Raw genomic sequence first — 26,805 nt, forward strand, 5'->3', positions numbered from 1 at the left:
CCTCCGCCTGGATGTTTCCACTCTGTCTCGGGTATCACTCACCGCGTTTGACTAAGTCCTATTTTATGCACTTGTATCACAAAGTACTATAACATGCTATAGTTCCTCGATTAACTGTCTGAGAAGATAACTGGCTAAAATGTCACGTTACAATATATAATAGTTTATATGAAATTATATATATTTTTTATATAAATTTTATGAAAATTTTTATCACATTTCCCCCTTTCTCTCTTTCTCTCCCATGAATTGATTTTATTGAAAAATTTTCTTAAATTTTAATGAAAAAAAAATCAAAAATAAATCTTATGTTAAGTTAGTAGGTGTGGAAGTTGAAATAATTATTATATAGTTATTATTGTTCAGATAATTAAATGTATTTATTAAATTAAATATTAAACCACGATGAATATACGTGTTGCCAGTTCAAGGCAGTCAGCAAGAAGAGACATATTGCGTCAGCGCGTGAACACATATCACATGACCAGTACAGGCCTCAGGCCCGTATCAATACAAATAAGTTACCTAACAGTGTCGTAGTTTGCATGTATATATTCACCACCCACTCTCAAACTACAAAACGTCATTTAACATCTCTTGATGCCAAATCGGGCAATACGAAGACCATGCTTATTACCACCAAGGCTTTTGGTAAAAATATCTGCCATCAAATCAGCAGTTGGTTGATAATAAAGAGCAATTTGACCACTTCTAATTGCCTCTCGTATTAAATGATGACGCAAGTCAATATGCTTGCTTCTGTTATGAAAAACAGGAGTTTTGGCTTATTTCTGAGCACCTTGATTAACATTAACAATTGGCATTACCAATGGTTCAATTAATTTTAATTCACCTATCAAGTTATTCAGATATATAGCCTCCTTTGAAGCTTTTGTTAGGCTCATATATTCAGCCTCAGTGGATGATAGTGCAACAGTACGTTGCTTCTTTGCTTTCCAAGAAACAGCACCAACGGATAAAACAAATACAAAACCAGTATAAGATCTTCTATCCTTAACACATCCACCCCAGTCAGCATCAACAAAACCAGTAAGTTGATCATCATCCGTATTGAAACATATGCCATAATCTGAGGTACCTTTCAAGGATCTCAATACACGTTTCGCTGCAGTCCAGTGCTCCAGCTAATGACAATTATTAAAAATAATGTAAAACTTCTTTAGAATGGGTAGTTAGAAAAAAAAACAAAAGATAGGTGCAACGAAAGTAACGCAATAAAGGTAGTCAATTATGATTAATTTATTAATTTAATTATATATCTATCTTTTGTTTTTTCCTATTTACTGTTTATTTTCCTGACTACGATAGATTGAATTATTTCATTGAACATCAGACAAATGAACAGGTAAGCAATACTTTTAATATAAATTATTTTCATTAAAATATTATAGATTCAGTTAAAAATAATTATTTATCACAATGAATGAAATATAAATTGAAACCATCAAAAAAATTAATTAATGATATAATGAGAACACAATGTACATAAGCACAAAAATATACTGGACAATTTCCATCACCAATATCATTAGCAATACCAAACAAACTCAATGCTTTACATCAAAAGTATCATGCAGCATCATAAAAATACATTATCTGGTTATTGTTTACCAGATCCATATTGATTGCCAAAATTACGTAAATTGAAAAACTTATGAGTTCATTACGTGATCTAAGTTTCCCACTTCTTGAGCTACTAGAAGTTATATCAACAATACCTGGTAGTATACCAATATCAGTTGAAAAAAATACGTAAATTAGTAGCACTTTATGAAAGAAAGTGTTCACAAAATAAAAATGAGCTAATATCACGTAGTATTAAACGTGTTACAATTACTGCATTACAAAAACGTCAATTTCGAAAATTCTTAACGTTTCGTTGAAGAAATGGTTCTATTGAGGATAAAATATATCGTTATTTAGAACCAAGCTGTGCATTTCAACTTGAATTAAATCGTATGAAAGCATATGATCTTGAGGCGTTACCAACATCAAATCAAAAAAAGCATTTATATCTTGGACAAGCTGAAGTACGAAAAGGACAGCAAATAACTGATTATATATTTTTCATACGTTCAATAATGAGTCATTCGGATTTATTAAAAAAATAGATCTAGTTTTGATTATGTACGTAATGAAGGTGCACGTGTATTACTTAAAGCAAAATTAGAAAATACGCGAAAATATATTAACACGAGTATACGAAAAATTCTACCTATTTTTGAATTTTATTTTCATGGTGTCAGGGGGATAAAAAAACTACATAAAAATAGTTCAGGCTATGAAATATTGGACTGAAATAATTTATTTTAATTGTTTTTCAAGTAAATAAACACTCCAATGAGTTGACGATGCCCCACAATACAAGTAAAATCTATCTATTCATTTTAACTAGCCTCATACGTATTGCTTTATTGAAAAAATAAAAAAACCACATAAAAATAGTTGAGGCTATGGAATATTAATACAAAATAATCATTTTTCATTGTTTTTTAAGTAAATCAACATTCTAGAAAATTTGGTGACCAGAAAACCTAAGCCCCCAGAGACCCCTTATTCATCCCCGCCTCCATTTAGCTATAGTCAGTTGTTGAATTTACAAGGTAATATGGTTTTCTTTGAATTTTTCCAATTTCTTTGAATAATAATGAGTAATATAAATTGTCTGTATCATCATTATTAGTATTATTTGGACTATAATTTTCGGTTAAAAAAAAACTCACGGAAAAAACCGCGCGACGCGCGGGTATGCCCTAGTGTATTAAAAAATAATTAATTTTTTGAAATCTTATTTCTTTAAAAGGAAGAAAAATTGAGTTTAGACGTCAGATCCGGTAACGGATCTGGGCAGGTATCCATTTAGGAGTATAGATTAGTATAGATTAATTTAAATGCGAGTATTTATATATTTATTTATTCATTATTATATATATATGCCGTTGTATATATTAATATATGTACAAGTATTTTATTTGTATTTATTGGTTATGCTTGCATTTGTTAGGCGAAGTAAAGTTCATATTGTACTTATATATGTATTAGACCGTTTCAAAAAGAAAAAAAAAATTTTTTTTTCTCTCCCACCTCCTAAAATCTTAGTATTCAACAAGACAAACAATCTACTATTTTCGATTTTTGTTTTTTTTTTTTTTTTAATGTCACTCATCGACAAAGAAAACAGCATTTATTCGGTTATAAAAAAATTGAACAAATAACACTGTTTTTTTTTCAGTGTTTCAAAAAATCATAACTTTCAAAATAATCAATATATTTGAATTCAAGATGATTATTTAGAAAGCTGTATTAAAAAGCTTTAGACAATATATCTTATATGCCGAATTTCTATTTTTTAATGAATGCTCAGAGGTCTTCGAATAAATAAATTATCGTTTTTTTAGAAATAAACGTTCACAAAGTTTTCTAGCCGCGAAACAGTTGATTGAAAATTTTTTTTTCAATATGTATTTTAAAGCTTTTTTTTTACGCTTTCAAATGGTCGTAATTCCAAGTCTCTAGCTTGAAAATTGATGAAGTTATGAACAAAAGTATAAAATGAACACTCTGCTTACATGTATTTTAAATGGAAAATATTCAAAGTCGATGAGCGACATTAAAAAAAAAAAAAAAAAATATCGAAAATAGTAGATTATTTGTCTTGTTGAATACTAAGATTTTAGGGGGTGGGAGAGAAAAAAAAAAATTTTTTTTTTTTTTGAAACGGTCTAATATGTATACATGCATAATGCATATGCAAGTATTTTTCATTTACATTCATTTACAAAATTAATATACCTATTACCATTGTTTATATAAAATAATATTTCCTAAACTTAAAACAAAATATTGAATTATTATACAATAATAATTTATTTATAATATTGACGAATTTCATGTTTTAAAAAAAGAGAAATAGACATTGATGTGTTAGTTTGAAAAAGAAAATCATTATTGTAATTGTACAATAATTTTACAATATAATTTATTTATACTTTTTAATCAAAGTAATCAAAGGAAATATGGTAAACTTGATAAATATATATATTTATAATTATTAAGTTTATTATAGTATTAAAAGGTACTTTTTAGTTTAAAAAATAATTTTTCATTTAAACTAAAAAGTACCTTTTTTTAATAAGTATAATATATTACGTATAAAAAAACACAGTGATATTCAAAGTTTTAATATCGATATTATTAAGATCTAACTAAATATTATATTTCATCTGTCGATATTTATTGATTTCCAATTATTCAAGTTCGTTTAACATACTAAATACGAAATAGTGTTTGTAAAATATAATTTGGGAACTGAACTATCGAGGTGCTGTAATGTATAGATACACGGCGTATAAAAGTAAAGACGTATTAATATGAAAAAAAAATTAAAAATATTAATAAAACAAATACAAATCTATTATATCGACACTTTCAGAGGATATTATCATATCCCAGACAACATGTTTTTTTATCGGTTTTTATAGAAAATTTTCTCACGATTACAGGAAAAATACGGAAAAAACTCCTACACATGCGCAAAGTGGTTAAAAATGGAGTTGAAGTATAGAAAAAACGGCTATTTATCGGTTATATATTTTATAGTTATCAAAATAACGATTCATTCTAAAATTTATTAATATCAATCAATAAAGCTCGTGGAAGTGAAAAAAATGTTTCGATAAAAATTTAGATAATAATTTATAAATTTCAATATATATATATTTTTTTTGCAAATATAGAAATGGCAGTCAATAAAACTCTTCGAGTAAAACAGAAAGTCAAAATCAAAATTTCGATATATTAAATTTTTTTTTTTTTTTTTTTCAACCGCTAGATTTTTAACTGAGTTACTAGATTCTTTACTTAGCCGCTAGACTTTTTACTCAGTCTCCGTTATAGCCAAATATATTTTTATCAGCTTTATTTTCCCCTCAGCTACATCTTTTCCTTAGCTAAATTTTTTCCTTAGCTAGATTTTTTACTTAGCTACATTTTTTACTTAGCTGTTTGATCTTTTACTTAGTCTTAATTATAACTAAACACACAATATCTACATAATTTTACCAGCTCGATTATTGCCTCAGCGACATTTTTTCCTTAGCTGAATTTTCCTTTAGCTATATTTTTTACTTAGTCTCAATTATAGCCAAACAAACAATACCTACATATTTTTACCAGCCGTTTGGAATATATTAAAAAAATTTTATTTGAACTTTTTTTTCTACTTCATCTGTTTTATCAATCGTTATTATTAAATTAAGAACAATAATCGATATATAGAAATTCTAAAATCATTGATTATTGAAAATTACTGAACAACAATAATTATATGAAAATAAAAAAAAACGTTGCCCCCACTCTCAAGACGTTTCATGTCGTACATACGGATATGTGCATGTATGCATAGTTATCGATTTTTTTCTTGTCCGTGCGTGTGCTTGTTCTTTTTTTTTTTAATTCTCCCTTAGCTACATATAAGTTGTAACTGATTTTTCCACCGATAAAGTAAAAGCCTCAGTTACTATGGGATCAACGAGGATTTCTCACCATCCTCCTCTCTTACCGCCAGGAGGGAGCCAGCTGGTATATAACGGCAACCAACGGACCGTGGGGTAGTTCGGCTATTTCAGTAGCGACTAGTTCAGTAAGAAATGGTAGAGGGGCGCGGTCCACCATATTAGTTCCAAAACGTCACTCTGGCACCATTACTAAAATGTATATCGTTTTTAGTATTACCGTGATCATTAACTTTGGTTTAACTCACTCGCACAACCTAAGTCGATACGAGGACGAGGATATTTGTTCCTCGCAGGCTTTACCAATTATCCTCCCGTTGCCTAATCACTCTAGTGCACCAAGTAGTTGGACACAAAGTTCATCCGCAGCTTCTTCGGTGGTACGCCGGACCACTCTGTGCATTCGACTACTTGATTATAGGTGACCCTGACAGCAAGTAACCACATTAGTGCGAGAGAGCGAGTGATATACAACGTCCTACCTATGTAGCGTAGCGACATTATAAATCACACCCGGGAGCATGCACCACGCATCGGGAGCTTGGTTGGACTCATCAGTGACATCAACTAGTTCCAACCTAGGACCCAGTCGACGTCATCGTCTAAGTCGGCTAACTCCACAAAGGAGTCATGCCAGCTTCACCAATGATATCAACTAGCTCCTCCATAGGAGCATGTCGACATCACCAAGTCACCAGCCAACTCCACCAAGGAGTCAGCTAGCTTCATCGGAAGCCAACCACGGACTGTCACCAGTCCTGGTGCCATCGGCCAGCTCCGAGAGCCGGCCGACGACTGGCAGTGAAATGCCAGCGATCACCAGTTTTATGGACTCTCTATCCCCACTCCCGTTTGACCCACTCCATACGACCATCTGTGCGCACACCTCGATGCGACTCTCCGGTGGGAGTGTCGAAGTAGGGGATACGAATCTGTCGTAGCCAGGGTAGGAATCCGGATTATCCACTCGTGGTGGATGTCTACCAAGTCAACACTGACATTCAGGCGAAAATGGATGTCACTACCGAGGCTACTTATAAACTGGTGGTATTAATTAGCGTCGTGGTCAATACTTACTCCTTAGACCAGACCTCTAATTATTTTCGGGAGCGCGAGATCTGCCAAATCTCGTTACGAAGTATATATATATACATGTTTCAATTTTCGATTTATTTATATGCAAGAAGATTTGTTATTTCTTATATATAATTAATATCGTTATTATTTCATCATTCACGGTTAAATGAAAATATGTAGAAGAATTATACAGGTGTGTGAACCTGGCCTGCATGAGTCCTAGAAAAATTATCTAGAATATACTCATTAGAAGCGTCTTAATTTGTACCATTTTGCACCGCAATTGTTTTGATTTGTACCTTAAAATTAAAGAGTGGAGAAAGGGTTAAAACCGATTTTTTTTCTAGATGACTCAGGGGGAAAAAAAATTGCTACAGACGCAGAATAATTTGTACTAAAGCCCTGAATTTGTACCTCAAAAATAACAACAAAAAAAAAAATTATTTACTCCAAAACGTTAATCAACAATTGAATATCTGCTTTAATTATTGAGGTACACATTCCATTCTAGCTCACGTTCTACTCTTTAAAATAAAAAATAAATTATTTAAAAATATTTTTGAGGCACCATGCGATCGTTAATGAAAATTTTTAATCAACAATTGCATGGTGCCTTTAAAAATCAATATTTTCAAATAATTTTTAAAAAAATTATCATTTTCACGATAACGCTTGCGATACATGTTAATAATATTATAATAAAAAGCTCCTAATTTTTTTTTTTTTTTTTTTTTTTTATCCAGCAAATTATTCAACTTTATACTTTAAAATTTTGCTATTTTTTTTTATATTTCACTTCTTTTGATTATTAAAGCTATGATAAAAAAATAAACAGCTCATCTAAAATTGAGGCTTCCAGGGACATCAATTGTAAATTTATGTTTTGTTTGTATTTAAGTACATATTTTATATTTCAGTGACAAATACCCTCTAAAAAGTTAGGGAATATATCAACAAAATCCTAAAATTTCAACTCTACCCAAAGATTTTTTTTTTATTATACCATCAAAATCAAATGTATCATTATTCCAATATTCTTACTGATGATATAATGAAATAAAATCTGATTTAGTTCGTAACAGACTTTCATTTGATGAAACATTTGTTCTAGCTTCTTTTATAGTTATTTTCAAGTTGTACAAGAATACGTGGCTACAAAAGATTCATTCATACCTATTCTTTTGCTCCTTCACAGTAAAAAAAAAATGTAAAATGTAAAAAAAATGTAAATGTTAAAATAAAAATGTCAAATTTTTTACATTTTTCTAAGTGTTAAGAAGAAGACTATACAAATTAATTTAAAGTAATTAAAAAATTTAAATTCTATTGAGAAATATTAAAATATTAAATAATTAAACTTACAAATGATTTGAATACAAAAATATTCTAAGTTTTAATTCAGAAATAATTAAATTTTTTAAGTCAAAATTCAGACATTGTAAAATTTTCCAAGTTTTAATTTGAAAATATTAAAATTTTTTAAGTTTTAATTCAGAAAAATAACAATATTTCTAAGTCTTTATTCGGAAAATTAATAATATTCTAAGTTTCAACTCAGAAATAATTTAATTTTCTAAGTCTTTATTTGAAGAATAAAGCTTCGGCGATTAAGTAGAACTTGATTAGAGCTGGAAGAGCTAGTTATGGTGCAGAGACTGCAAACCAAGTGAAGTGAAAAATCTAGATCGATTAAGTTTGGGACTCAATCAGCCCTTAGAAAAGTGGGGATCTTTCGGAGACGTTCGGTTTTCTCCTGGTCCATTTCCTATTTTCCTTAGTCTACTTATTTTCTATTGGTCAGCCCAAAAGCGTGATCTTTGCTGACTAATTAAAAATATTTCTAATTGAAATTTTATAACATGAGTGGTATCAAGAGAATCCTTGTAATTTGACGATTCTGTTGATATCACTCATTTTACTAATTTATCTTTTAAATCAACTAATAAAATTAGTGGTATTGCCGCTTGGCATTAGTACCGGCTCAAGAAAAATCATTGAGGGGGCAACGTCTCTGGCTCCCCAGAATGTATTACTTTTCTATTACGTAAGATGGAGCTCAGGGTATCGAAATATACCATGAATATATAATAAGATTAAAATATTTAAAAAATAAAAAATAAAAAATAGAATAATTAGTGTGCCTACCGCAGGACATTACAAAATGTTAAATTTAAACATTATTTAAAATTTTTTTTTCAAACTAAAAAATGAAAAACGAAATTACATTGTTTTCCAATCATTTCATCGTTAATAAACTATTTATGGTAATTCCATTTTTAAAATGCAACACGGCTCCAGCCGGTGTATTGAAAGTTTTTAATTTTCAAAGATAAAGCGGACCTCAGGCCCCAACAAACGTTACCGGGTCTTCTTATAAATTAATTGTTTAAATAATTGATTGTTCGAATAGTGTTTATCAGAATCAAAGTCACTTTTTACATCTGTAAGTAAATTACTGACTTCAATGTGGACACATTTTGTTGTCATAGCAACTTTATAGGCTATTTTGAAATATAAAATGACAATATTTTATTCTCAACAAGTATTGTCGAGTTCTCTGCACGATTTACTATGCGCCGGCGTATTTTATATTTGTTTGCGAGATATTTTGATATATATTTATTTTTATCTTTTTCTCTACTTCTATTGCTTTCTAAATATAACAGCGTAATTTAAAATAGCCGAATGAGAATGTTCTCATCCGTTGGAAAATCTTTATAGAACATATAACTTTGTTGGCTTTACAGCAACTAAGTTTGTAATTTTCTATTTAAACAGTTAAGCATTAAGTTTGACCCCAGTATAAGAAGTTGTATGTATTGTTTGGCTTCCAAGAAAATATGAAAAATCGAAACAAAAAAAAGTGTGTGAATTGATACATAATACCTGCTGAGTCTTACAGAAAAAAAAATTTAGGAAATATTTTTTTTTTGTGGGCTTACCTTTCATAATAACCATCATTTGTTTACTTTGACCATATTTAAATAAGAAGTTTTTGATTTTCGCAATGGAGCAAATTTTAGAAAATTTGAGTGAAAAATTAAAAAATGCCAATGAGCATGAAAAACGTAATAAAGAATATTCTTCAATATCAACAGATGAAGAAAGAGTCAAGTTTACCATGGGATTAATTCATGAACACAATGTGCAGCTCTTGATGAAATTTGAAGAAAAAAGTGCAAGCCAATCTGTATTATATCGTAATGAGGGTAATAAACTTTTTACTAGTCACAACTTGTCATTAAATAAAACAATTGAAATGTATACAAAAAGTATTGCGTTTGCACCGATTAGTTCAAAAGAATTGTCGATAGCATATGCAAATAGATCGGCAGCTCTTTTTACAGCTAGGCTTTATAATGCCTGTCTCTTAGATATTGGTCGAGCATTGACACTTAACTATGAGCAACGACTACGAGTAAAGCTTTATGCTCGACGAGTAAAATGCTTGATAATGCTAAAAAAAAAATCAGATACGGAAGTAGATAAAGCTATTGAAGAAGCACGAATGTGGTTAGACAAAATGGATATGAATAACCCAAAGAGATCAGTTATAGAGGAGACACTGACGAATCCAGAAAAAATAGTAACTATCGAGACAGAATTTGTTAAATGGGAAGAAGAAAATATTGTCCCAACATTCATGATAAAAATCAAGAAATAATAGGCGCTTCTTCCGCAGTTGAACTAAGATATTCTGACGAATTCGGTAAACACATTCTTGCAACGCGAGACATTAAACCTGGAGAAGTTCTTGCCCTTGAAGAATGCTATACTTCTGTATTGATTCCTGAAAAGTTTTACACAAACTGCTCATATTGTTTGACGCAAACTTGGTCATTGATTCCTTGTGATGCCTGTGTAACTGTACTTTATTGCAATGATGAGTGTAAAAATGCTGCATGGGAAGAGTTTCATGATATAGAATGCAAAGTTATTGGATCACTTGTTGGAGTGGGAATGAACAACTTAGGTTTGATGAGTTTAAGACTTGCTGTAAAAGCTTTGAAAGAAGCAAAAGTTTCAATAATTTAAAATTGCTCATTGATTTGGCGGATAATGCTAAAGATCCGAGAACTAACGGGTTTACGGATGGTAAGCTTGATGATACTAAGTACATTAGTGTTTACACACTTGCTAGGAATACTGAAAAACGGTCTATACCAGATCTTTTTGGAAGGTCTTTAAACGCAGTGTACATTGTTTATATGCTCGCAACAAGAAGCAAAATGTTTGGAAAAGTATTAAACAATAATCTTGAGAATCTAGTGAACAATCAGTTCGTGACATTTATCGGGGGGTTAATCATGAGACATCAGCAGATTATCCCAAGTAACGTGCATAGTGTACGTATAATATATTACATATAGATATCATATAATGTGATATCACACTAGTTTATTTTCTACAATCCCTACTTTCTCATTAGCTTTCTACTTTTTTTTTTTTTTTAATAAGCAGATAACACTAAGCTTACCTGTAATTTTTGTGAGGTTTTGAGCAAAATAATAAGTCTATTCAATTGAATAATAAATTTTTTGGGTGTTCTGATTTTAACTAATCACTGTATAGTTTCTTTCGGTCAAACGATGACAGCATTTGCGTACACTAAGTGTGAAGGCGTCAACTTCACTCAGCGATGCTCGTTTCCTTGCTAACCATAAAAAATAAAACACGAATTGATGTTTGTTTATCAATATCTTCAGAACGATATGACCTAAAAAATTATAATTCCCATTGAAATTTCCTGTATAATTTCAAAAAAAGAATATCAGTTTTTGCGAAATTGGTGAGAATAGTTTAGTTTTATAATGGATCAAGTAAAAAACGGTTTTCAGTTTACGATGAGTTAAAAATTTCAATGTTTAGAAGTAATTATAGAAAATACGGGCGAGGAAAGTGAAACTCGTATTTCGGCTTTTCGTTTGATGATAAATTGATTATATTAAGTGAACGGTGCACATAGGTGAGAAAAAAGAATAAAGATATGCTCACACAGGATGTCAAGTTTATGATTTTACATTTTTAATTCTCTTAATTTTTTTATTCTACTCTCTTTTTTTCGTAACCGTCAATTACATTTTGCGTCAGCCATGGATGTCGACTTTGGTAATGCGTTTAAGATGTACCCGTACTCGAACCATGGCGTCGGTGGTCTGGATCGAACCTGTAAACTTTCTTTCACAAAGCCGAACCGTTACTGGAGTGCAATATGGTTGGTTTTTATTATTGAAAAATATGTTTTATTTATATATTTAACTAGCTCATTCACCCAACTTTGGTAGGGATTTTTCTTTCGATTTCAGAGTTAATATCCGATGTAGTCAGTTGTCCAAAATTTGAAGATTGGCTGACTTCAGATAATATTTCTGATGTGAAATCGATAGTTTTATTTTCTTTCGAGTTTTTTTAATAATGAGCAGAGCCGGGAAGTTCGTCTGTTATTTCAGCTTGCCGTAAATACCATGGCAACATGGTGAAATATAGTTCAAAAAAAAGACGATCTGAACCTCGTACATGAAAAAGGCCTCAAAAAACGGCCTTATTTTTTTTTTGGCTTCTTAAAAATGGCCTTTATGGCCTTATATTTTGGCCTTAAAATGGCCTTATGGCCTTATTTTTTGGCTTCTTAAAAATTGCTTTAAAAAATGGCCTTTTGTTTTTTGCCCCTTTTGGCCATTTTTTGAGGCCCTTTTTAAGAGGCCAAAAAAAATAAGGCCATTTTCAAAGACATTTTAACGCCAAAAATATAAGGCCATTTTAAAGGGCCATTTTTAAGAGGCCAAAAAAAATAAGGCCATTTTTTGAGGCCATTTTTTCCATGTACGAGGTTCAGATCGTCTTTTTTTTAAACTATATTTCACCATGTTGCCATGGTATTTACGGCAAGCTGAAATAACAGACGAACTTCCCGGCTCTGATAATGAGATATAATTATAAAATAATTTTATAGTGCCATTTTATTATCATTTAGTGCAGATATATAAGGAAATCTTATTGAGATTAGTGATAAATGAGACTATTATTTAGAGCAGCCATAACTACTTTCATTCGAGAAAACCGAATTTATTTAGTATGTACTAACTAACTGAATTTTATTATTGAGACAAAGTTTATAATATTTTTATTATTATCACCAAGGTTTTAAATTTGTAACTTTATTCAGACCACAAATTTTTTCATATATCTACTAATTTATAATGATTATGATTAATAATATTTAAAAGTTCGATGAATAATTGCCGAGTATAATTTAAACTATAATGATAAAAAATTATTTAAAAAAATTATGAAGTAGATTTTTTATGGAGGCTAGGAGCCATAGGCTTAGCTGCAGTATTGTATTTGCGAACGAAAAAAAAAAAAACGTTCATGACATACGGACTAATTGACATAGAGGCATCGTACTAGGCTTAAATGATGCGTCTTCATTTAAGAAAAACAATAATCTGATAAGAAAATCAAAAATCAAAAATTTTTTTTTTCTTACTTGAGAATTCACAATAGGCTCAAATTTTGCGTCTCAATAAACTCTATTGCCCGCATTGTGGAATTTTTCTGTTATCTTTAATAGTTTTTGAGAAAAAAAAAAAAAAACTTTAGAATGGACAAAAAAAAATCAGATATTTAATTTCTTTTCTCAAAACTATTAAAGATCTTGATGAAGCCAAAATATCCCATAACAGAGCTTTTGAGAACTTTTCATTGAGCCTGATACAATGTTTCTATCTTTATTATCCTGAAAGTGATAGCGATATTAATCAATTTTTTAACAATTTTGAAAAACTGGGCAATAAATAACTCAACGTAGAATTCGAATAGAGACTTTTTTTCAAGCTCATATTTTGCGTCGCAAAAAACCTTATCGCCCACATCATAAGTTCTTTCCGCTATCTTCAATAGTTGTTGAGAAAAAAAAAACAATAAAATTCGAAAACGTTTGAAAGTAAAAACTACCTAAGCCTTTACTGCGAGTTTAATTTTAAAAGTTAAAATCTGAGAAAATTTTTGTCCACTTAACCTACAAATCAATATCAAAAAAAATAAATTTATTGCATTGCAAAATAAATAATTAAAATTCTAAATAATTAAAAATTATACATATTTATTTTTTTTATTCAATTTATTTTAATTCAAATATTATTATTATTTTTAGTTGATTATTTGAATTAAATTCAATCGAATTCCTACTGATAAAATATTATTGCGCAAAGCAGAGACGGCGTCTATTCAAATTTCCTCAAACTTGAAATTCGAACTTGTCGAAAACTTCAACCTAACGATTTCCCCGAGCCACGAGCGCATGTACGTGACGGGACGAAAATTTCTGTTTTCATAAAGCATGACATTCAAAAAGGAAGATTAAGTCATATGCGAATTGAAAAATTAAAGTTTAAGAATACTTACAAAAAAAAAAAAAATATATTAGAAAACTAATTAAAAGTAAAAAAACAATAGATTTATTATCAAATGAATATCAGTTAGCCGCTTTCTTAGTCCAAAATACGAATAGGTTTACAATCCGGCCCGTAGCCTTCGGTGAGTTCGTCTCGTCGACAGATAGAAGAGAAGATTTTTACCAAATGAGGTTCAAAGTATCAAGAAAAGTCACGGGACATCTAATCTATACGCATTATGTGCCACTACTGACACCACATGTGACAAACTTGACCCTTCACAGAGCTTCAGCAGTGATTTTTTTGAATTATTGACAACAGATTCCCATCAGTTATTAACAATTCAGGTGACAACAAATAAATAATCAGAGCTTATTGATTTATATTGGGCTCATCGTTTGATTATTTATTTCGAGAACCAACGAAATAATAAATTTCGTTACTCGAAATGCCGGTTCTCGGAATAAATAATCAATAGAAAGAGCTTGTTAAGAAGTAATACGCTCTAATTATTTATTTGTTGTCGTTAAAAATTAATAGGAGTTGATTGTTAATGATTCTAAGGGTCACTGCTTATGCTCTGTGGAGTGTCAAGTCTGCTACAAGTGTTGTCAGTGTGGCACATTAGTCCAGTCACCTTCAGTCCAATTTTCTAAAAATTGTCGATTTGTTCGGAAAAATTCACAAAGGGGTATTTGAGGGTGGGAATCGAATGAGCAGGGTGAAAAATCGCGGAAAAATTTTTTTGGGGGGGAAAAAATAAAAAGGGTTAATTTTAGGTATATTGGGCAAGCTATAGGTCGTAGAGAAAGATAGTTTTCGTAAAAAATGTAGGGAATTAAATTATCTATTTTTTCGATGTCATTTTCATCTTAAAGGGGAAATCGCGGTTGAAGTTTTCGAAAACACGAAATTAAAGTTTGATTCAAATAGACGCCGTCTTGCTTTGTATATTCGTAGCTGGAATTCGAGGAAGTCAACCAAATAATAATAACTGAAATAAAATAATATTTGAATTAAAATAAAAATTGAAATAAAATAAATGTAACTTTTTAATTATCAGCCTTTTAAATTATTTTTTTATGCAATAAACAATTACCAATTGTTTATCAAACATTTTTATTAACAATTGCATGGCGCCTTCAAAAATTAATATTTTTCAATAATTTTTTTTTTTTTTTTTGAAGAACAGATTGTGTCCTCATTTGTACCAATTAGAACGGAATTTGTACCTGAATAATAATAATGAAAAAACAAGTTACTCCGAAATATCAATTGATAATACTTTATTATTATTATTGAGGTAGAAATTCTAATTTTATCGGCACAAATAAGCTTTTGTTTTGCTCTTCAAAACAAAAAAAAAATTATTGAAAAGTATTAATTTTTGAAGGCGCCATGCAATTGTTAATAAAAATATTTAACTAACAATTGCATGGCGCTTTTAAAAATTAATATTTTTAAATAATTTTTTTTTCGTTTCAAAGAGCAGAACGCGAGATAATTTGTACCGATTAGAAGGGATTTTCTACCTCAAAATGTATTAAAATTATTTATAATTTTTAAATTGTTTAAACAAATTATTTTTTTTTTCAATTTTTTTTTTCAATGAAGCTATATTGTTACTAATATTATTGTTATTATTATTGATAGATTTATAAATTTTTTATGCAATAATTGGTAATTGTTTATTGCATAAAATAATAATTTAAAAGGCTGATAATTGAAAATTTACATTTATTTTATTTTAATTTTTATTTTAATTCAAATATTATTTTATTTTAGTTATTGGTATTTGGTTGACTTCCTCGAATTCCAGCTACGAATATTAGCGCAAAGCAGAGACGGCGTCCTATTCAAATTTCCTCAAACTTTAATTTCGCGTTTGTAAAACTTCAACCGCGATTCTAACTACAGATACGCGAACCCCGACATCGAAAAATATTTTAATTCCCTACATTTTACGAATACTACATAACGCAGCCTTTAAAATAATTTTTGCGATTTTCACCCTGCCCATTCGATTCCACCTTCAAATACCCCTTTAATTTCCGAACAAATCGACAATTTTATTTGAAGGTGACTGGACTACATGTTGCGTATATATTCGAGGTCCTGTAGCAGGCTTGATACGTTAAACCTCGACGTGTGCTAGTCTTCCCCTCCATCCGTCGAGAAGACGAACTATCCGAAGGCTACGGGCTAGATCGTATACCTATTCGTGTTGCGGGCTAGGAAAGCGTGCTGCGCATGTCCGGAACGATAGGTAGAAGAGCACGCGAGTGGGGAGGTAGAGGACTCACAGTAGCTTAGAACCATGGTATAAATACTACAGGTATGGCAGTGCGCAGCCTGGTTTGGCCGCTGTGAATCGACCAATCAAAAGGTCGCCTTCTCACCACAAAAATGGATGACTTTATGCGCGCGCGATACAAATTTGTTAAGAAAAATTTCAAGTTTTTTTTAAATTTTCCAAAAGTTATCATTTTTATTCAACTAGATTTGGTATATTTTATAATGATTCACATACATCAAAAATAAAAATTAATTATTTATATTAAATGAATAAATCCACGAATAATAAATACAACACAACTTCTATTGTTTGTGGCATAAAAGAAACAACAATAATAAAAATATTATATTTGTTAAACTGTCTCGGTTTTTTCATTTTTCTGATTTTTTATAAACATGCTCCACATATATTCATTAGTATTTACAACAATATAAAAAATAGATGTTAAAACAGTATGTTAGAGAGATATAATAGAATTGCGTGTTAGAAAGAAAAGCAAAACAGCTCGATGGTGCGTTGTTGATTGGTTGAAAAAAATAAGGCTGCGCAGAACGAGACGAAAAAAGCATGGACTACTGCCATACCTGTAGTACTTCTACCATAAAGCAGAACTCAGCGCTGTCGTGAAAACAACTTGTCTGGCTCTTGATCAATCACTACCTTCTCTTGATTAGCTCTCTATGGTTCACTACTGGTTCTCTCGACATCGTTTAAATATCTCGTAAAGGTTCTTTAGGTATCAGAACTTAAGTCCTGGTAAAACTCTGTCTGAATTTCCAAATGACAGACTCATACTAATGATCAGGCTATATGGCTTTCTTAATATAATAATAATTATTATTATATTACCACTACGCAATATGTATGTGATGACTATATCACCACCACATAGATGTGTATGTGTGAGTTCACGATGTCCAATTAAAGTCCGGCAATCCGGATCCGATACGGATCAGGAAAGAGTAAGGAAAGCCGGATCCGGTTAGCCTCAGCCAAACCTGACTGAACCCGGAAATAACTTTGAAACAAAATAAAGTCCGATTAAAGCCCGGCAACCTGGATCTGATTCGGATCAAGAAAAAGTAAGGACAGCCGGATCCAGTTAGCCTTAGCCATAACGGATCCGAAAAGGGTCAGGAAACCCGGATCCGGATTACCTTAGCCACACTGGATCCGATTTGGATCAGGATCCGGCCAAGCCGTATTCATTTTCCACTCGGGATGATACTTGTGACGTCAGTATTTTACTATAGTATAGTCGCAATGTAATATAGACGTATGTAACATACTATACTTGGTTCACGATAGCTCCCTTCAGGTTTGATTTCGTATTTCATAATCTTATCGGGTGGACCGCGCCCCTCTACCATTTCTAAGACTGAGTCAGGTTCACGTTTTGTTCTCGTTACTCCTACGGCTGTTGGCTTCCGAGATAACCAACATGGCTCCCCCCGGTGATTTAGAGGAAGATGGTGAGAAGTCCTCGTTGTTAACCTTGGCCGATAGTTCTTGCCGTGCAGGTCAGAAAATCGGTTACAACATATATATTATATATATTACATATGTATGATTTCAAAATATCATCAACATATATGTGGCGTTCTGAGCCAGATCACGGGGTTTGCCGCATGACCGTTTGCGATTTCGCTCATTTTTTGATATGTTGTTGATTTTGGCCTTAGAAAAAATCCATATTGTTTTTTCTTTTCTTCAATTTTTGGAGGCGCCACCATTGAACTTCAAGATATCTCAAAAAGCCCATTTTTTTTTTGCTGAATTTTCGATCACAGATTCGAGGATGCAAAACGAGTATTTTAAGCTTTACAATAGAGAAGGCACTCAATGGGAAATATTTTTTTTCGATTTTTGAAATTTGTATTTTTGAAACAACATTATTTTGGTTGTGAAAATAAAAGAAAACAAAATTTACTCTTATGAAATTTTCAATTCCTTCTTAGTTTTTCAGAAAAACCGTATTACAGATCGAGATTAAAAAAAAGAAAACCGAAAATACTCATTTAAAGTCACCTTTAACTTAAATAATCAATTTTATCACAAAAAACATATATATTTCTCATTTTTAAAAATGACTTTAATGATGAATAGATGAACGTCAGTGTTAACTTGTTAAAACTTGGAAAAAGTAGAGAAGTCCTGTGGCCTAGAGGTTGAAGCGTTTGCCCGCAAAGCAAATAATTCGGGTTCAGATCCCGGTGAGAGAACTGCTCATTTTTACAAGCTCCTGTTTTTAAAATAGAATTTTCAGTTACCTAAAACAGTTTCACTTTGAAAATTTTTGTGATACCAAACAGAAAATACACCATATTTTCGTGACGTGTAATTACCGAGAGTTTGCTGATAGATATTATCATCAGGACGGTTGATAAACGCTTCCCGACTAGAAATTTTCTAGGGCCTTATTGGGACAAATTGGGTTGCTCCTAATTGAGATTGGGTACCAACAGCTCTACCCAATGGTGACCCAACTCGTTGGTGTAACGCATGGCCTTCATTGGGTACCGAATTGGGGTAAGGATTGGTACCCAACTATTTTCCCAAATATTACCCAACTATCAATTAGTTTTATTAAATGTTTCTGAAAAAATACACACATTTTTTATGATAATGATTGTATGAATAAATTTTATTTTACATAAATATTTTCTTTGTATTACACAGTAAAAAATATTAAAAATTTGACATTTAAAAATGTAAATTGTCTTGAAGAAAATATGCATATAAATATGATCATGTTTCAAATTATTTATTTCAATCTTTTCTTAATTATAAAATCACAAACAATCACACAAAATATTAATAATAATATCAATATTCACAAAATAAATTTATTTGTAGCAAAATTGATATATATTATAAAAAAAAATTGACACAAACGAGCAAAATTATAGGTTAGGTATGACATATTGATAAAAAGTAAATAATTATTCATTCCGAATGGATATGATCTCGATAAAACAAAAAAGATGAACTGAAGAATAACTTATGTTTTGTAACTTCTTTAATTATATTATTTATTCTTATAATATGTATTAAACTTATTTCTGTAACACAAAGTTTTATTTGACGTCGTTCACTGGTAGAAGCGAGGGAAAAATGGAAAATGATTAACGCAACTCGCAAGACCTAGCGGTCATCTCTTAACTAATTTTATTTGAAAATGTCAAATTCAAAATTTAACATTTTTTTAAGTGTTAATTTTATGTGTAAAATAAATTGACATTTTTTTGAATGTCAAATTTACATTTTTTCTAATTGTAACATTTTTTCAGATCCATTCCATTTTTTACTGTGTACTCTCTGTTACTTCGCGATTTATTTCTTGATATATTTTCTTTTTCCTAGTTTCTTACATAATATAAAAAATGCTCCCCAACGTTACCCTACTAAATCCCTAAAAAGATATTTTTGCATTTCTCGAAAAATGCTCCCCAACGTTACCCTACCAAATCCCTAAAGAGATACTTTTGCATTTTTTTGAAAAAATGCAACCCAACGACAACCCAATTGGGACCCAATGCAGTTACCCAATTTTCGTTTGCCCAACAAAACCGGACTGGGTCCCAATGCCATGTTGGGAGGATTTCTAGTCGGGTTCTGCATATAAGATTCACGGGAATTCTTGTATAGTAGACACACCATTTTATTTACAGAGCAAAAAGCGGGAGAAGATGAAGTTCAAAAAATTATTAATTGATTACGTTATAAGTTGCAATAGAGTTTAAATTCAAATCTAATACTGTGAATTTTTGCAGATCGCTGAAGAGAACAAGATACCTTCAGATCCAAATGAAAGAGCTGCTGCACTCATGCCATTTTACAGGTACTAATAATAACATTATCGAGATACTAGTAGGAAAACAGTTTCAGTTTTATATCAATCCTTAATCAATTAATTGATTTTATTAATTACTCAGGTAATTGCTTATCTCAAAAATATTTAGGTCGACATAAAATAATCGTTATTCTTGGTATTATCTGTATTTCTAATATGAAGTGATATGTTTAACTTTCATATGATTTTTTACTTAACTGTTATATATTTTACTTAGCCTTAATAAAAGCTAAACAATCAATATCTAGCTTAATTTACAGCTTACCTGATTCCATCGAAACAACACCTTTGTTCTTCTTTTTGTTAAGTATATACGTCACAGTTTCTCCAACTATTACATCGTCTTCAAAAATACTTTCTCCTTCAACCACCTCATGATGTAAATCACATTTAATCAGCTAATACATTTTTCGTATGAGTACGGACCACTAAATATGTATTTGATAAGATTATTATTATCAAATACTGTTTCAGTAAAAATTTTACAGTAAAACACTTTAACACTATAGCAAGCAAAGCCGGATAGCTATTCTCGACATAATTATCCCCTCAGTTATCCCCGGCGACAGGGATAGCTATTTTGTGGAAATTCACTTTAATTTATGGCTTTATTTGTATCTTTTTCAATGGTTTACATCAAACGACTATATCGCTTTCGAGCGTTTTCATATTATCCCAGGTACAGGGATAATTATGTCGAGAATAGCTATCCCGGTTGCTGTCAGTTGCTGCCTGTTAGATTTACACTGTTCACTATAATGGCGTCAATGACATCATAGCATATACAATCAACGCCACTCGTCTTGCTTTTCGCAACAAATACCCTGCATTAGCGCATGCTTATACACGACTATACACTCTCAGTATATGTATCAAATCATGTTTACATTTCTATATTTATAAAAGCGCACTATCTTTTTGCGGGAAAAAATAGTTTTGATTAATTATTCGATTTCCGTATCATAATTTAAATACCCTATAAATAATGGAAAACAGAAAATATAGAAAATGAAAACACCTCAGACATTCCGGTGAGTTTGCATTGGTTATAATTATATATATATATGTATAGATATATTTATTCAGGCAACAAATAGATTGCAAAATAGTTTTGAGAACATTTTTCCGACAATACAATCCCGATATTGTGTTGTCATACATGTTTATTCAAATTGATTATATCAATGTTTATTTTTTTATTAATGTCCATATGTTTTTATCGAATATTTTCTTTTAGGTACCGTTAACAATGTGCAAACGTCTGAAAAAGCAAAAAGTTTTACGAAAATCTTTTACATGAGGGTGATGATAGCAGAGAGCCGTCAGATGATTTTATTAATTCAATCAATTTAATTGAAGACTTTATAAATAGTTTAAATGACAGTGATTTAGAAAATGGTAGTGAAAATTCAATTTAATATGAAGAGTATAATCTACATGAAAATCCGAATGTAACCAATGCTGACAATGCAAAGGTAAATTCGGATACTGAAAGTCAAGATAGTCAAATGAGCACAAATGACAATCAAGAAAATGATGAACAAGTAGAAAACTTGCTGCCGAATATTTGTGGAGCACGTAATCTTGTTATGCTATATAAAGATTCTGACACAACTCTGAATTAAGCTGAGCTAGATATAATGGATTTGTATTTAGAAAATAATTTAACTAAATCTGCATTGATTAAGGCGTTTAAAGTAATTCACAGAATGTTGCCTCATGGTAATCATCTTCCCACTTCAGTTTATCAGCTATTTCAATACGTCAAAAAGGCCGGACCAGATTGTCCAACTGTTCTTCATTATGCCTGTAAAAATCTGAAATGTCGCCTGTCTATTGGTACAGATATAAATAAAAAATGTTCTGGTTATTCAGGTCGAGAGGGTCAGTCTACATTTTATGAAATCGATATTGAAAATTAAATCAAATACATGTTTGAACATAGAAATTTGGCTCAAAAGTTAAAGGCGTTTGAAAATAATAATTTTATAAGTAATATTACTGACGGCTCTGAATATATCAGAGTTAGAACAGAAAACAATATGGGATTTTACGACCTTACCCTCATACTCAATACAGATGGCTTAAAACTAGCTCAAAGCTCAAAATCTGAGTGTTGGCCTTTCATGTTCATGATAGCTGAGGTGCAAGAACATCTTAGAGAATCGTTCCTCGTGGTCGCTGGCATTTGGATTGATGACCGAGATAAACCACTTATGAATTCGTTTTTACAACCATTCCGTTTGCAATTAATAAAATATTTTGACAATGGTATCACTTGGGTAAATCCAACGACAAAAGAAAAGTGTAAGTCTAAAGTTATCGCTCCATTATTTTCAGTAGATGCTCCAGCCCGAGCTATGGTTCAAAATGTTCACCAGTATAATGGTTGCTATGGCTGTATTATATGTGAAATAAAAAACAAAACGATGTAGACGTCAAGAAGGAATTCGGTCGAAGCGAGTTTATTACTTTACTGAAATGTTACCTATCTTACGTACAGCTGAACGAATGGAAAAACAAGGACAAAAAGCTGTCAAGTATGGATTTAAAGACGTCAAAGGTGTTAAAGGCTTGTCGATCGTTTCTTGCCTCCCAGGGTTAGATTGAGGCACTTGTATGACTTCTGAACTTTTGCATACTGGTCTTTTTGGTGTGGTAAAACGATGGTGTTATATTCTAATTGAAGCAAAAGGCCCATAGAATCTTTCTAAGCATCTTACTGAGATTACTAAACATCTTCCCGACTTTTGAATATTAAACCACCTCAATGTTTCTCCAAGATGCCTAACAATCTCTCAAATTTTTCTGCATTCAAAGGTCATGAACTGCTTAACTAGGCTCTTCATTACTCGATCCCACTATTACATAACACGTTAAAAGACAGGTAATTTCAGCACTGGCTTCTTTTAATACGAGTGTTGTTTCTTCTGATGCAAAAAAAAATTTGTGAAAAAGAACTTGAGAGATTTGTTGTCAAAATTATTTGTCAGAGATGTTGATTCTCTCTATGCTCATTAATTATTACATTTTTCACTGTGTGTAGCTAGATGGGGTCCACTATGGGCAACTGCTAATTTTGCTTTTGAAAACTACATGGGAAAAATCTCTATATCACTTCATGGAGCCAGAAACCACGGACCAGAACTGATAAATAAGTTAAAAATATCAATGAGTGTTCAAATGTTAAGAGGTCATGTTATTGATGAGTCAGAGACTGAAAATTTTGTACTTGACAATACTTTCGTCATGGAGAAAACAAGTTACATTGAATTAAGAGATGTTGAAAGAGAAGTGCTGGCTCAGGAAGGATTGAATGAGTTGACCACTACATTTTTTAAACGAGCAAAGTTTATACGGAAGTTTATAGTTGCGGAAAAGTTTATACTTCCGAGGTTTACGAAGTGACAAAAACTAACAGCTACTCAATTGCAGTTAATGATGAAAATACGTTAAAAGTTAGAGTAATAAGATTCTTCTTTAAAATCAATAATGATCTTTGTTTCATGATGAGATGTTTTGAAATCGATGGAGACAATTTTATTTATCACAACAGAGAAACTCAAATTATCTCATATTAAAGTGACGTTTTATCATATTAAAAGAGATTCGCAGAAACCGCGAAAAGTTCAAATGACGTGCTCATAGATATTATTCATTTGATCATGTATTATTTCAGTTTCTATAGACAAAACTGACATCAATCAAAGAACAGCACAATCAATATGTCAAACTGTTAGAGTGGAAAATTTTGTTTGTTCAGGACCTAATTTTTTGCGGAAAGTATTGTAAGAAATATATTCATTGGAATACAGATGCTGCAATAATTTCTAATATGTGTGTTATTTTAGTTTATTAAACTATTGTATCCTAACTTCTGTCACTACAAGGATATATCTTTTAGTATGATCAAATTTGATCAAATGTTATAATAAATGTATTTAGAAATATGCTTTACTATGCTTTACACTGACTTACAGTTACGATCGGTTAGAACCCAATAATTGCTCTTTGAATTATTCATTTAATTGACTTAGCCAAAATCTCTGCACAAACACTTATGATTTCTAGGTCTCATTTTCATTTTTCATCAGTATAAAATATGAAATCAATCTTATTTTTATTACATATAAAATTTAAGAATATTAGAGTCATTTTCTTCAAGTGAACTCATTACATTTTTAACATCAATCATACATACAACAATTCAACTTAAATCACGACATCAATCTACCTGATCTATCTACATAAATAAATGGATTGAAAATTGTAAGGTAAACAATTTGAATGAATTGGAATGAATAAATTTAATTGAAAATTTTGAAAATCATAAAAATAAATCAAAATAAATCAGAGTTCTTTCACATAACTTATCGAATGTGCAATTAAACATGAATATCTGTTAAATTACATATTACATAAAAACAAATTTTGTTACAGTTTGTTTAATCACACTTGTGATCCACCAGTAACAAGAGTTTCCTTCGGTCGAAAGATGGCTCTTTATGCTGTCTATCCAATAAAAAAAGGCGAGCAGATTTTTGACAACTATGGCATGCACTATGCTCTTCATCCGAAGAATTATCGTTTGTCTAGACTTTATCAACAATTCAGATTTGTTTGTAATTGTCGCTCTTGCATTGAAGATTGGCCGACATTTCCAAATGTTCCTAGTTTTTGGGTATGTCTTGATATTTTTTGATAGTAATGTTATGGTCTTGAATATTATCTGATAACAATAATAAGAATTCCTATTGCAGGTGCAAAGATTAGCGAATGTTAATAATGAAAAGTTGAATTATGCCATGGTCAAGTTTTCAAAGTACTACGAGCTGGCGGTCAGAGCTGAAGTTGAAGATAATTCCGAAATAGTTGAAGACTTATTGAATATCGTAAATGTTTTCTTTGAACGGGTCAGTTTGCCTTGCCGTGAACTTAATGAGATCATTGAGACATTAAAAAGAGTATACAGTCTTTTAGCTAATCGTTTTCAATCTCTTGATTAAGGTTATGGTGTGACCAGTACGAATTTCAGAAGAGAAATCGAAAAAAAAGCTTCATTTTCTATACATTGAGTGACAGAGTTGCTAACACAAAGTAGAGCTGATATAAAAGTAAATCACATCATTCAAATTCCCACACGGACAAAAATATACTGTCATTATGACAGTTTTTCTGGAAATTTGAACACAAACGATGCGATGTAATGTAATGTAAACGATGCAAATAACTCAGAGCAAGCAAGACACCTCTCAAAAATGTAATGATTCGTGAAAAATTTTATCAGAGTTTTATGTTGAAAGAACAGAGAAAATAGACATTATAACTATAATCAGTATACTTTTAGATTAAATTAAATTAATCTTAATTTTTATTTTCATTTCACGTTACATTTATTGTTATAGTAAATTTCTCGCCAAGGCTCGTTCCTACCCTTCCAAATTCATTGTGAGCGAGCTCTCTGATTGGGCACATGTATCGAACTATATTTTATGTCACAAGGGCAGTGGGAATAATGTGTGAATTTCCAGAACGTAGTAGAGCGTTTTCGGAAATTTACACGTTATTACCACTGCCCTTGTGTGATAAATTTATTATCACATTGATAATTTTTTTGAGAAAGCATAAATTATTTTTTTTTAGAGAAATTAGTGTACAAATATAACATAGAAAGTAAACTTCAAAGTTGTTGACAGAAAAGCTTTATTTTGAATTTTCCCGTTTTTGTATCCAAAGATACAAAAAAAAATGTCATAACAACAGGATGATATTTTCAGTAAACCCAATTTCACAACTGTAAATCCTTTCTTTTTGATAAGCATCTCCAATATGAATCCGACAACTCAATCCAACAATATTAAAATCCAATAATAAATCTAAGAACCGAATAATAGCCAATTTTAGGGACAATGCGTATATAAGGTCGCAGATTGGTTGATAAGACACATTATTACCGATCACTTGTCACTCGTGTCATTCGTGTCCGAGTCAAAAGGCTATTCATATGTACAATAGGGATCTGACCTATGAGCAGGCTTTGGTAAATAATTTTAACAAAATAATTAAAATTAAATAAAGCATCAACACAAATTGTAAATATAAACATTTGTTTTTTTTATTTATTATTTTTATTTTTTATAAATATTTTTTTGAACAAACTTCGTTTTTTTTTTCATTTTAAATTATAATCTAGTTAGTTTTTTTAACGCCAATATAAATATAAATATAAATATAAATATTGAAACTTAAATCAAAGTTTTAAATCCAATTTTTTTCATTTATTAATAATTTTTTTTAGTTAAATGTCAAAAAATTTTTCTCTCTAAAATTTAATAGAAAAAACAAACATTTTTTTATGTAAATATAAATAGAAAAGAAGAAAAAAAAATGTCTTATGAACAATTATTGCTAATTATTCAAACGACGTAATTCGCTAAAAACTGTTCTTGCTTTTGGGTGAATTGGTTTGGACTCTATTTTATAAATATAATGTTGTATAACTTCATAGTGGACAATGCTCCGATAAGGAAAATCCAGATCTCATGTAAAGAATGATTTGAATAGTATATCAAAAGCTGATAAAACATTGTTAATTTTCCATATTACATTGTAAATACAGCATAAGATTTCTTCAAAACTTCCAACAAT

The 26,805-nt window shown here is 30.8% G+C and overlaps 1 protein-coding gene and 1 pseudogene across 2 annotated transcripts; both read left to right on the plus strand.

Moving 5' to 3' along the window:
• Positions 1–9,268: 9,268 nt before the first annotated feature.
• On the plus strand, positions 9,269–10,646 carry LOC122850882 (annotated as a pseudogene).
• On the plus strand, positions 10,628–26,240 carry LOC122851944. 2 transcript variants are annotated; one of them, XM_044151482.1, is made up of 4 exons: positions 10,628–10,706; positions 20,078–20,145; positions 24,598–24,838; positions 24,918–26,240. In XM_044151482.1, exons 1-4 carry the CDS (start codon positions 10,671–10,673, stop codon positions 25,161–25,163), a joined length of 591 nt encoding a protein of 196 aa, XP_044007417.1. In that variant the 5' UTR covers positions 10,628–10,670; the 3' UTR covers positions 25,164–26,240. The 2 variants fall into 2 exon arrangements, 1 of the variants encoding a protein (XP_044007417.1); XR_006373762.1 differs by lacking the exons at positions 10,628–10,706; positions 20,078–20,145 and adding an exon at positions 23,862–24,431.
• Positions 26,241–26,805: the final 565 nt, after the last annotated feature.

The sequence above is a fragment of the Aphidius gifuensis genome, linkage group LG3, assembly GCF_014905175.1.
Source record: "Aphidius gifuensis isolate YNYX2018 linkage group LG3, ASM1490517v1, whole genome shotgun sequence".
NCBI lineage: Eukaryota > Metazoa > Arthropoda > Insecta > Hymenoptera > Braconidae > Aphidius > Aphidius gifuensis.

What these genes read in the sequence shown, in the direction of transcription:
- LOC122851944 (XM_044151482.1), top strand. Translation starts at nt 10,671, where the DNA reads ATGCTAAAGATCCGAGAACTAACGGGTTTACGGATG. An exon ending in AACTAACGGGTTTACGGATG is followed by an intron (nt 10,707 to 20,077) that starts GTAAGCTTGATG and finishes GAATTTTTGCAG; the next exon opens with ATCGCTGAAGAGAACAAGAT. An exon ending in CAAATGTTCCTAGTTTTTGG is followed by an intron (nt 24,839 to 24,917) that starts GTATGTCTTGAT and finishes TTCCTATTGCAG; the next exon opens with GTGCAAAGATTAGCGAATGT.